Here is a 13,787-nt window from a genome sequence, read left to right as displayed (position 1 = left end):
ACCATATTGAGGGTTCATATTTCAACATATGAATTTTATTGAATTCTTTAAGAAATACATATAAATAAAGATATATAAAAGTCAAACAATGAAAGCTTTAGTCAGAGAGAGTGGTTTACAACTGTGTCACAAGAAAAATCAAGATAGCATCGACTATTTGATACTTTATGGCTTTGAAGCCTCCCAAAATTATTAATTTAAAGCTATGATAAGAACTCAACAATAGAAAAGTGGGACTTAAAAATAACTATGGCACAAAAGAAAAGAAGCTATTTAGCTTCAGGTCTACCATATATCAGGAATCTAAAGAATTACAGATAACATATATTAATTTGCACTTGGTTATTCTCCTAGCCCCAATAGCACAAAAAAGCAGCTACCCCACATTGAGTATATTCTCTATTCTGTGCTATTGCTATCCTTGCTCCATTCCTGAGAAGGGGCCCTCACTCTTCCACAGTAGGAGTCAGGGCACTGAACCTGAAGATATCTAAGCCAAAGTTATATTAAATTAGTTTTGAAGTAGTTTTCAGCTATGTCCTGCTATGATGCTATAGTTACTAAAGGAATGATAGGAGGGAGGAAGTTATAACCATGTGATGTAATTGCTTTTCAAATGTTTTAATGAATCCCAATAGGTTTGTGGGTTTGAACCCTTCAATATATTACAGTTGGTGATTGAGGAAGGTGGTATATTCCTGTAGCAAAGAGGTAGCCCACTGGAATAGACTTACAATATCACTGAATATAACCAAAGCAGAAAGCTGTATTGCTCTGGGTATATAAACCAGTGGCCTGGTGCAGGCATAGCTCCTGTGATTTTTCATATTTACTCTTTAATTTGAGTCACTAGGTCATTATGACAACTCTTCAACTCATAACAATGGCTGCCCTTAGGTTGGGGGACTACACATTGGCCTGAAGTGTGTAGTAGTAGTTTTTCTGAATATATACAGAAAAACAGTGATTTTCCTTTTGTTCTTTTTACTGTTTTGTGCTTTTCCTTAGACAAATTGGTCATATAACAGTTTGATATCACTAAAAAGCAAAGTGAAGAACTAATGAACTGAATCTGCCAAAAAACAAACATTAAACAAAACAGTCAAATTTAATTCTATATGGTTCCTAAGCTATCAGATCCTGTCTGCATAAGGCATCATAAATGGGAACAATAGCACTTCTGGTGTGAAAATTCAAACCTATATTAATAGATGAATTTATTGTTTGCTACTTCGTGTTTCCAGTCACTATTTGATTCTATTAATGTATACTGAAATAGCTATGTTCCTTGAAGCAAACAGCAGAAGTCTGCTCAGGATAAATTAGGAGAGCAGGCTACTACTCCACGTGATTTCTTTGTCATGTCCTTCTTTTATCTTCACTTTTCCTCTTGGAAGACTACATACCTGGCTACTGCTTCACTGTAGACAAAACCAGCATCAGCTCGCTTTACGATTTCAAAACACAGATCCGCTCCATCCATACTGTGGAGAGATATGAAATAGAATATAAGAAAAGAGGAAATTCCAGGAAGACAACATCAGAGATGAATATATCATCACTAAGTTATTAGTTGACTTGTTTTAATGACTGCAAATTACTTAAACCTCCTTTCTTTCAATGCAAAGCAGACATAAATTATACAGGACCGTATAACCATTTTATCATTGAAAATCTGCAGGAAAAGAAAGCTGTAGGAAAAGTAAGTTAATGGAAGTATCAAATAACATGAGGTCTAGAAAACTGACTATACATTTTTTAGGCTATGATGGTAAGAAGCCTCAGAAAGGAGCAATGCTTGAGGTGGTAGGAATATTTTTGAGTCAAATTCTAATCTAGTCATATAATGTAGTATTTATGAATACAAGAATTTAAAAATGTTTTGCTTTAGCTATAACCACAAAATGGTAAATTTGCAGTACGTGTTGTGGAAGGACAAATAATGAGCTGGTTTAGAATTTATTTTGTTTATGCCTCCACTGCCCAAATTAATCACTACAAGTATGTTCTACATTGATGTGTTGGTGCCAAAGTATTACTATCTTGCTTTAAAACTTAAAATGGTTGCTTTTCACTGAATACATTAGGTTCCTTGCCTCTTCTACCTCCTCTGTCTAGTTCCAAAAAACCACACTTTCTAGGCAGTCTGATGTTCTTACTACTCACCATTTTCTTTTCCTTATTTTTTGCCACTGGCTTCCACAAATAATGCTCTTCATATTAAAATCTTGTGTAAATTCACATTTCTATTCCAATCCCACTGCCCCAAGAAGCCCCCTCAGTGATCACCAACCACATTAATGCCGTCCTTTGCTTTCATTCTTCAACAACATACATAGTCCATATCATCACATGTAGCCCTTACATAGTATGAACACATGCAACATACATGTACATATTTATAGATCAGAGACTTGTGCCAGATCTTTCCCTATCTTAATGAAAGTATTTTAATATTAAGAGCTAACATTTTCACAATACCTTAAAATGCTTATAATATATAAAAAATGTTTTCAAATATAGTAGTTCAATCATCAACATACCTGTTGCAGATATTATACTAAGGAAATAGAAACTTCTATAAGAGTAAAGGAACATACTTAGTATTTACCCAGTCTCATAGGAACCACTCCCTCTTAAGTCTCCCTTCATAATTACAAGTGCTTATGAAGTTAGCATCATTCTCCTTCTCAAATAATCTGTCTAAGTAATTGGATTAAGATGTGAGAGTAACAGGACTCAAATCTTTGTCTAGCTATATCCAGTGTGTTCTCTTTGATTCCAGCTACCCCTACTGCATGTGCAAGGAACAACTGCACAACTACACTTCTTAATGTACTCTGGCAGTTCAACAAGAGTATAAAGTTCTAAAGAACAAGTCAAGTTTATACTTCCGACACATCCCCACCCCAAATCCAGCACAAGAGTGCACATACAGTAGATATTAAAGGAACAGTTTATTATATCATTTGGATCACAGTGTGATTTTATGTAAATGAAAGCATTTACACATTATAAAAGGCTTTACAAACTTTGCCGCTTTCTCATTTCACACGTAAGGGACATTTTTCAATGTCAAGTAGGATTCTTCCCCCAAATGTTTATGACAGCTAGTCTACTCTGAAGAATGGCAGCATCCTTACCCCAGCAGCAGAAATCAAGCCTGGATGAACGTGATCATGCATCTTTGTGAACAATCCTGATCATCTGCTGTAGTTGCTAGGTCACAGGTATACACAGTAATAATTTTAATATATATATACCAGGAATGTACCAATTCATATTTCTGCCATTGAGTGTATATCCTTGCTTCCAGTTTGCCCTCATTAGGATTCCTTTTCATCTTTGCCAATCAGGGGGAAAATCATTCAGGATTGTTTTACTTTATATTTTTTTAATTACTACAGAACCTGAATATTTTCATTTCTTTGTATTGTAAGGAGGAAAAAAAAAAAGCTATTTTTAAGCCTGGCTGGAGTTTAAGCTAGTTAGTTGATCTATGAAGATTAAAAAACACCTCATCATGAAGAAATTAGTTTCATATCGATGTTTTCCTTTTTAACTGTGACATATAAGGATAAGCTCTGTTCAGCTTAGATGAAAGAGGTGGGCAAAGGATAGAACCAAACTGACTTCATACTAAAGGAATTAAGAACTTTATTTTTTGTGGTACTGGGGACTGAACCCAGGGCCTTCACCCTGAGCTACATTACCAGCCATTTTTTATTTAGAGACAGTCTTAGTAAGTCACTAAGTTGCCCAAGCTGGTCTTGAATTTGTGATTCTCCTGCTTCAGCCTTCCAGAGTGCTGGGATTCCAGTCATGTGCCACCACATCCAGCTATTCATTAAGAATTTGGGAGCTGTGCTAAAAGCTAGAAGAACACTTTTTGGAGGGACTTAAAAGGAAAGAAGAAAAAGGGAGATAGGGCAGAGGAGGCAGCAAAGTGGTGAGAGGCCAAAGCCTAAAGGGGGGAATCAGTGAGAAATCAATGGAAATTATTTACTGTCCTGTGCTACAACTACCTGTCAATTACCTAACCAACCTATTTTTTTCTGGTTCTAACTATAGTACGTGAAAAGGTAATCTCTACACATGCACATATACACATGCCTGGGGCATTTTAAGGTTTCTTCCATTGACCTGTCTATTCTTGCATCTAGTACCACATCATCTTAAACACTGTAATGCATACTGTAGTATTTGGCAAACTAAGCCTCATCTTATTATTCTTTACTTATGAGTTTTTTCTCCCAGTTGAATATTATTCATTTTGTTAAACTCTAAATTTTTTTACTTTGACCCAGAAGATATATTTATATATTAACTTCTAGAAACCAACATTTTCTAATACTTTCATTCATGAACATACGTCTCTCCATTTTTTTCATATCTGTAAGTTATAAATTTTTCTTTATATTGGTTCCAAGGGCTGTCAGTTCTTTCCCTAGGCACTGTATGTATGCGGTATGAGAGAAAATATAGTGAATGTTTAAATTTTTAAAAATTATCACAGTAAATGACATATTGCCATTATTCCCTTCAAAATATTCTCTTTTGTTTTGAACACACCTTGCCATCATTCTTATCACTTTGTGAAGCAGTTCTGGAAGTCTTCTTTTGTAAGTGTCTTTAGTTGTGTTGTCCCGGTTACCTCAGTGTCCTGAATTGATTCAGAATGTTTGCCTTTCATGGTCATTTTGACTTTGGGGAAGAACCAGAAGTTGAACAGTGCCGGATTTAGTGAATGAGGTAGATGACAACACACTCTAATGTTTTAACAAGCTTATTTCTTAACTGGATGACACCCAGCAGCAGCATTCATCATATACATATTCACCTATATATGTGTGTATATTAAGTATATACATATATTTAAATCACACCTTGTAAATAGGATTTCAAGCTGGACATGATGGTGCATGCCTGTAATCCCAGCACTTGAGAGGCTGAGGCAGGAGCATCACTGTGAATTTGAGGCCAGACTAAGCTATATAGTAAATTCAAGGCCAGCCTGAATTATATAGCAAGACCCTGTCTCAAAAAACCAAAGAACGGGGCTGGGAATTTAGCTCAGCGGCAAAGCGCCTGCCTGGCAAGCGCAAGATCGTGAGTTCGGTTCCCGGTACTGGAGAAAAACCAACCAACCAACCAAACAAAAAAACCAAAGAACAACGAGCAAACAAACAAAAACAGAGGATTTCCAGAACTGCCTAAGAACATCATCAAGAACAATGTTTAGAGTGAAGGGGAGTATTTTTAGAGGGGATTAATGGCAATATGTTGTTTACTGCAATAATTTTTAAAAATTTTAACTTTCACCATATATTTTGAGCTCCTCTGTGTCTCTTTCCTGCTCTCTCTATTCACATATATATATGTGTGTATATCAAATATACACATATATTTAAATTACATCTTGTAAAGAGGATTTCAAGCTGGGCATAATGGTGCATGCCTGTAACCCCAGCCCATATATATATATATATTTGCCCATTTATATATATATTTGTTTGTGGTTCTGGGAATCAAGCCAGGGCCTCTCATGTGCTAGGCAAGTGTTCTCCCACTCAGTCACACAACAGCCCCAGCATTTTATATTTTTATTGTTATTATAAATGGAATCCTTTGGGCCACTATATATCTTTTTAAATTCAGTGGCTCATAACCACGGGCACCAAACAAAATTGCCTGTGTAACTTTTAATGTTAACATGTTCTACAAAGGAGTGTTTTAAAGAAGTTATCACTATGGAAATAATTTTCTATTATTAAATCTCTGATTAGTTATTTATAATATTAACTGATAGTAAAGTAAAAGAAACAATCTAATTTTTAAGTTTTATGAGGCACAAAAATGGAGCCTAGAAATATTACTTATGTAAATTTTATTCATCACAGAAATTTCATAATACAGACAATTCCAATAACCTTGAACTTTTTAAAAAAAATTAGTGATTTAATTCTCTGACAAACTTTATCTGATAGTGTAATGATTTAATAATAAGGCTTCTTTTATTGCTTTCCTTTTTGGCTTTCCACGTTGGGGTGTTCCTGGTACTATCGTAAATCTTCAGAAGGTATGTTCTGAATTTCCCCAGTTGTTTCTACTCTGATGGAATGAGTAGGAGGAGAAGCCCTTCTATAAAAGAACACAGGGAGGGTTTCTATACTACTGTCTATGTAGAGAGAAACCGTGGAGCTTTACTCTGAATTGTGGAATGTGGTAGGATTATGAATGAGTTTAGCAGTTCCCCCTCTATCAGAATTTAAAAAAATTTTATAACAAACATGCGTTATTTATATAATTTTAAAAAATTATCCTAAACCAAGGTATCAAACAAACAAAACAGATCACAGGTCTAGAGGCACAAGATATGATTATATTAAAGGGGATCTGAGTATGCCACTCCAAAATATGCTCCTTTGGCATAAGGATTATTTTAAGCTGAAGGCAGAAACTCAGGTACTATGGTTTCCCAGCACCGTCAAATTGCAAGTGACAGTTTCTAAACTTTAACTCTCAATTTCTGTAACTATTTCATAGATGGTTACAGATGGTTGACTGGGACTCATTTGCAAACTATTCTGTGAGGAGCACTGTTATAGAGGACAGACTAAATCTGGTTTTCTCTGACCAGTATTTTCTGTAAAGATGACAAAATCAACAATTGTAAAAATGGATGAAATTAGAAATTTTTAAAAAATCTTCAAAGAATTAACTAAGTAATGTGTAGTGTAAAACTACTTATTGAGAATAGGGAATAGATCAGAGTTCAAAGAAGTGAGGAAGAGCTGCTTTTGCCCTGGGGGTTGAGGAGTGAGCTATCAAAAGGGAGTTGTGGCAGGCACTTTTGGGGAACTCTGGAGAGGCAGTCAGATGAAGACGGATAGGGTACAGTGCTTTTGTAACAGGTTATGTAAGAGGAGAGACTGAGCTACTTTTCGGCAGACCTCTGAAGGGCCTGCCAAAGGCTAAGGCCCCAATGAAGCAATCTCTGGTGGGACCACAGAGCTCCATTTCAAAAGCTGGGATACAGAATATATTCTGTTATGACATGTTGGGAGGAGAAACCCAAATGCTTACTACTACCATGGAGATAAAAGCTGAGGTTAAAAGCTTCAATAAGAAACAAATATTCAAGGCATGTTTCCTAACCACAATGTAGTTTTGTTAATAACAACAAAAAAAACCCTAAATGCTTAGAGACTGAGAAATGAATGTTAAATAACCTGTTAATCAAGGGAGAAATAATGAAAATCTGAAAATATTTTGAATGTGATACTGAAAAAAGTACACACCAAAATTTATGCCAGCTTGAGACATTACATTTCAAGATTGGGGTGTTACTATTACCTGCAAATATAGAAAAGGTTGAAAGAAGTTGGGGTATAGTGCTAATCTTTAAGTGTGAGAAGCTGGTAATTCATATTACACAGATGACACGTAAATACAACTCAGCCTTGAGGGAACTTTTACTGGATCAGAAACCCACTGTTGATAAACAAGTACAACAATACAACCCCTTTGGAGGGCCATTTTATAGTGCTTGACCAATGTTTTTAAAATGTACATGTTCTTTAACCCAATAATTTCATTCCAAGGGAAGTAATTAGTGCTATCTGTCAGACAAAGGCTTATTATAGTTATTTGTAATAGGCCAAAGTTGGAAACAACCTAAATTTTCAGTAAGTAGAATGGTTAAATTGTGGTAAATTTTCAGAGTGGAATCTTATGCTGTTATTATATGATATTATAGAAGTATATTTATTGACACATGGTCATAATATACTAAGATGCATAAACATGTATCTATATATGCATGTATATAGCTATAGAGATAGAAATTTATGAATGTTAAAAAGGGGTATTAAAGAGTAGGCAGGACTATGTTTGGAATTTTTCACTTTTTTCTTTTTACTTCTTCTGTTAGCAGGTAATAGATGCAACTAGAGACCATACTCATAAGTGAAATAAATTGGAACCGCATGTGTAAACATCATATTGTCTGCCTAGTGTAAGAACCTGAAAGAGTAAATAAAACCCCAAACATACAATAGATATTACAAAAGGGAAAGAAATTGCTCAAGGAAGGAACACCTGGGATGAGGGAAAGGAGAAAAAGAAAGAAGGAAGGGAAAATATATATGTGTGTGTGTCCATGTGTGTATATATATATATATATATATATATATACACATACACACATATATATCTGGGATAACTGTACTGCTGATGTCTAATGGTTTATTGAAAGGAACAGTTAATGCTTAATTCTTTTGATCAATTTGCATGCTTGTATCTGGAAATCTGAACAACTAATTTGAAGACAACAATATGCAATATAACAACCATTGGTGGATTTCTACCATCTTGTCTAGTGAAACTCTGTATCATTTCTACTTTTTAAAAATTTTTTATTCTCTTTAATGATTTGATCTATATTGCATTCTTACATCTGGTAATCTGAGCAACTTTGTTGAAGATAACAATATGTAATATAACAACCACTCTTTTTTTTTTTTTTTTTTTTGTTTGTTTTTTTGGTTTTTCTCCGGTACCGGGAACCGAACTCACGACCTTGTGCTTGCCAGGCAGGCGCTTTGCCGCTGAGCTAAATCCCCAGCCCCATAACAACCACTCTTAATTCCTATCATTTTGTTCTGAAACCCTGTATCATTTTCATTGTTTTTGCTTTGTTTTGTTTTTGTCTATGTTGTTGGTATTTTTCTATTGTTCTTTATTACTATTATTCTCTTTAAAATAAAAAGAATGTGGAGAAAATGAACATGTAGTATATATTTATCATACTAAATCAGTTTTAATTGTTGAAATATAAATAAAAAGCAAAATAAAAACAGCTAATAGGAAGTAGGGAGACAGACCTTTTCTACATGGGAAAGGAATTAAGAGATGGATGGAGGAGGGGGGAAGGGAAAGGATGAAAAAAGAATTGGGATGAATTATGCAATGCATCAACTGCCCACAAGGAATATAAACATCACATACTGTAAATATGCACTAATCAGTAAAATGTAAAATGGAAAAACTAAAGAAATGCAAAGCCGCCCTTTCAGAATTCAGTTAAAACAGTATTTACAAAGCAGTTCATATTCATAAATTCGTAACAGAAATAATTTATTTTACTACAGTAGAAAATTAAAGTTAGCCTTTATTGTTTATGTGGTGGGCATTTTCTAAGTGCTTGACATGCACTGATTCATTCAATGGCTATAACAAGTCCATGAGGTATTATGGGCACCCCTATTTTACTTAGCAGAAACTGAGAAATAGCAAAGGTTAAGCTGCTTGCTGAAGAGATCACACAGCTCTTAAGTGGTAAAGTCAGGATTCAAACCCAGGCAGTCTGACTTTGAAGCCTGAGCAACATTCACCCCTGTACCCCTAAACACTCAGGTTACAAAGAAAGAAACTTCATAACTTCTACTCAAGGCTTTCGGTTACTTAATGGGAGACAAATGATTACAACTACGTAGTTTAAACCATAGAATGAGAGAGGGCTTGATACAACAAACCCATTTTCACTTCTATTATGGAACCCTCATGCTCCAGAACCTCCCAAGACAGCTTCAAAATGTAGAGCCTTCATCCCCATTCTAGAATATGTGTGAATATTATTGGTATGGTTTAAATGAATTCTCTGTATATAATAAGCTTGTTGATAAAGGCCATAATTTTTGTGCATAAAAATCAGTGTATTGATTAAAAAAAGAACTTTCTGTTTTATTTTCTTCGAATTCAAGGCTTTGCTTGTGGTACTGTTTTGACATCTTCACAAATGTCCCATAACACTCCCTACCCCTAAAGTTCTCTCTATGCATCTGTGTGGGATGTTCTCTCTTCACTTTTCCACTTCTCTGACTCCAATACCAAAGGTGATGTCTACCTGCTTCTTTCAGCTTCTAACTTTTTCTTCCTAGAACATGTGGGCTCTAAGAATCTGTGTGTATGGTCACTTAGACTTGCACTATCAGTTATTATTTTTTATGGGGGCATAAACACATCTTTGATTGTCAGCATGAAATCCCACTGATCAGCACTTCCAAGTATTTGTGGGTGGTGTTGATTTCTAAAAGAGAAAGAAGTCATACACATACAACCCTTTCATTCTTCCCCATTTAAAGCAGACTATAACTGGGAAAGGGAATTTAATTTCACTCAAAGTATATTTGTTGAGCAAATACATCAAGATCCTATCTTGTACCTATACTGCACAAGGAGAGATAAAGAAACAAGATAAAAATGTAAGAGAGGAGCGATGAGTGCATCTTAGCATTGTGATAGAAGAAAACGGTACAACTTTGAGGGGTTTAGAAAGTCTTCATGAAGTAGGCAGCCTCTGAGATGGGTCCTCAAGAAGAGCAGGGGAGAGGGAAAAGAGAAAAAGATAAGAATGAACGTGAGTGAGAGTATGGGGGGGCCTACGGCTACTACACAGTAGTTAAGAGGAAAGCAGCATTTCAAGACATTTCTTCTGACACATGACAATAAGGTCTGGAGGCCTGGGAAGGGAGTCAACTTGGGTGGTGGATTTGGAGTCAACACAGGTACTAGAATTTGAGCTAAGCTCTTCCTTCCTATCTGTACTGTAAACAGGATGCAGTCCTACTCTTTCACCATGAACCTGAGAGGGACCACAGAATTACTTACACAGGATACACAAGTAGATAGAAACCATTTTTTCAATGAAAAATGGGGGTAGTCACTGTAATTGAAACTCCATGGCTTAGTAAAGCAATTCTGATATATTGTCAAAAACATTAAAATGATTGAGCATCTCCCCAAATGCTTATTTACCAATTGTACTTCTTCTGGCGGGTACTATCTATTCCTGTCCTCACTCATTTGTGTGTGAACCTTAATATCCTTCCTTTCATTGGAGTGAATGCTTCATGCTCAATAGAATGTAACCACTTTATGTCAATATTGGAGCAAATTAATGTTCTATTTTTTCAAATTTTGTTAAATCTATTGATGTTTTCCTTTGTGAATTCCAGTCCTTTGAAGTTTTAAAAGCTCTGTAAAGATCTGTTAAATAATTTGATTTCTTGCTGTCTTTCCTATGATTAGTTTAATAAACTCTGCCTGTAGTTTTCTTGTTGTTTGTGTGTATGTGGAGGATGGTGGTGGAGGTTCTAAATTGATTTTTCTGAATTGTTAGCTTTCTCAACACTATTTAAAAACCCTTTTCCCCACTATACACCTTTACTGAACTTTATTTTATGTAATGCTGAATGGACTCTGATTGAAGAGTAATGCCTGAGGCTACCTCACTGGAGAGCTCTGTTTTCTTCCTGGTCTTGTATCCTTCTAAGTGAGTCTGCCGCCAAGCATGGTTTATGGCAGTTTTGTGGGTGTGAAGGCTTGGTAATAACTTAAAAAACGTCTTCCTAACCAGTGCTGCAGATAAGGTAATGTCTGAAGGGGATTTCTCATAACTCATGGAGGGGAAGAATGTACCAAGAAGTTCTCAGGGTGAGTCTATCCAAGGAAACGGCACAGTGATATATGTGCACCCATGTTCATAGCAGCACAATTTGTAATAGCTAAATTGTGGAAGCAACCCAAATGTCCATCCACTGAGGAATGGATAAAAATTGTGGCATTTTTATACAATGGAATATTACTCAGCTATAACGAAAGATAAACTCGAGGCTTTTATAGGAAAATAGTCACAACTAGAGACCATACTCATAAGTGAAATAAATCAGACCTGCATGTGTAAGCAACCTATTATCTCATTAGTGTAAGAACCTGAAAGAGTGAATAAAAATTAGGAGGTATGATAGACATTGTGAAAGAAAAGGAAGCTGCTCAAAAGGAAAGAACTACTGGGATGAGGCAAAAGAGACAAGAAAGAAGGGGAAAATTATGTATATATGTATAGACAGGATAGCTAACACAGTTGTACTACTGACTTCTATCACTTTATTGAAAGGAAAAGTTAATGATTAATTATTTGATCAATCTTGCATGTCTATATTTGTTTTCCTGAGAAACCACTTTGAAAATATCAATACGTAATACAACAACCATTGTTAATTTCCTGTCACCTTGTCTGTAATTCAGTATTGCTTGTATTGCTCTTGTGCTATTTTGTAAATAGATGTCTGTTGGTTAATGTTTTTGTTCTTTTATTTTTAAAATAAAAAAAGCACCAAAGGAAGGGAAAGGCCACAGAAAAAAGAAGGTAGAGCACATCAAATTCTTTTACTCTGCAATTTTGCCTGTCTCCAGCAGGATACAGATTGAAGGCTGCTTTGGCACATATGGCACGCCTTTAGTTTAGGCGACCCCTAATATGTGCAAGGCTTGGGACAAGTGTACAAGTGGAAGCCTATGCTACTGCATGTTTACATATTTAAATTATGTAGGTTGAGTCTCTCTTAGTCAAAACATCAGTGTCTCAGATTTTGATTCTTTTTTTTATTTTGGGACATTTACATACACAATGAAATATTTGGGGGATGGGACCTGAGTCTAAAAACAAAATTTATTTATGTTTCGTATATACCTTATATACATAGGCTAAGGTAATTTTATACATTTTTAGTGTGCCTGTGTTTTGTATGAGACCCGTCACATGAGGTCAGGTGTGGAATTTTTCACTTATGGCATCAAGTCAGTACTCAAAAATTTTAGGGTTTTGGAATATTTTGGATTTTCAGATTAGGGATACTCAACTTATACATGAAACATAAATTGATAAATGTACTTTTATCTTTTATCTTGACAAACAGATCTTCACAAGGCCTTGGAAAGTTAGGTTCTGTTAAGAATTCTTGGGTTCTTCAGAATTCCCCACCAGAACATGGCACCCTGAATACTGGCTCTTGGCTTGCCTTTCTTCTTCCCCACCCTCCAATCCTCAGCTCCATTCCTAATCTTAGAGCCTTCCTAGTTATGGGGGACAACCCAATGTACAAGAAGAGCAATAACCTGGCATTTTCAGCTTCTATAGTAGAAAGTTGGCTTCATGCCCCATCAAAATTCTTAAGATGAAGGATACTCTAAATACTGGAAAAGGGTTAGGATGTTGAGACAGAAAAAAACTGAGAAATGTCCCCCTATACATTGATTCTTGAAAAGCCTGTATTTAATTGCTTGGCAGACTTTAATCATATTTAATTTTTCTGAGTTGACAATCTCTAAGTCTCTTTTTATATCCCATATAATTCTATTTCTTTGAAAAAAGACTGGCTTGAAAGATTTTGCTACTTCTAAAATTGAAATGTAATCTAGGATACTGTTTGTCAAGTTTTAGAAACTGAGGACTGCTCCAATGCCCATTCTTTTCCTCTTTCTAGATATTTTCCTTTTCCACTTTAGGATTGAACCTGGGGATTTAGCACTGAGCTACATCCCAGCCCTTTTAATTTTATTTATTTATTTAAATTTTGAGACAGGGTCTGGCTAAATCATTAAGTCGCCCAGGTTGGGTTCAAACTTGTGATACTCCTGCCTCAGCTTCTCAGAATGCTAGGATTACAGGTGTGTGCCATTTCTGGCTCCCCCATCCAGTTTCTTTTTTAAAAAAATAATTAAGTTTATTGGTACATTTTAGATATACATAATGATCACATTCATCATAGCGAATCTGTACCTGTACATGATATATTTTTATTCTTCTTTTTTTTCCATTCTCTACTGCTCCCTTCAACCCCTCTTCCCCTCCTTATTTATAAAAGCTTTGTTTCCAGTTTTCCCCTCTTTTCTCATTTTTTCCTTTTCCCTTCCCATCCCCTTTTCCTTCCTTCCTTCCTTCC

General features: G+C 35.5%; 1 protein-coding gene across 1 annotated transcript in view; it reads right to left on the bottom strand.

Annotated features, from left to right (window-relative positions):
* The window catches only part of Cask (calcium/calmodulin-dependent serine protein kinase (MAGUK family)), a gene marked incomplete in the record, with an annotated part of 363,168 nt that overhangs the window by 178,862 nt on the left and 170,519 nt on the right, over nucleotides 1-13,787 (bottom strand). Inside the window, 1 exon segment of the mRNA XM_005413251.2 lies at nucleotides 1,407-1,484. Coding sequence (XP_005413308.1) covers nucleotides 1,407-1,484 — 78 coding nt within the window.

The sequence above is a fragment of the Chinchilla lanigera genome, unplaced genomic scaffold (genome assembly GCF_000276665.1).
Source record: "Chinchilla lanigera isolate Chin_1 unplaced genomic scaffold, ChiLan1.0 scaffold00164, whole genome shotgun sequence".
NCBI classification, from domain to species: domain Eukaryota; kingdom Metazoa; phylum Chordata; class Mammalia; order Rodentia; family Chinchillidae; genus Chinchilla; species Chinchilla lanigera.
Note: the sequence above shows the minus strand (reverse complement) of the source record. Positions and strands in the feature narration are given on the sequence as shown.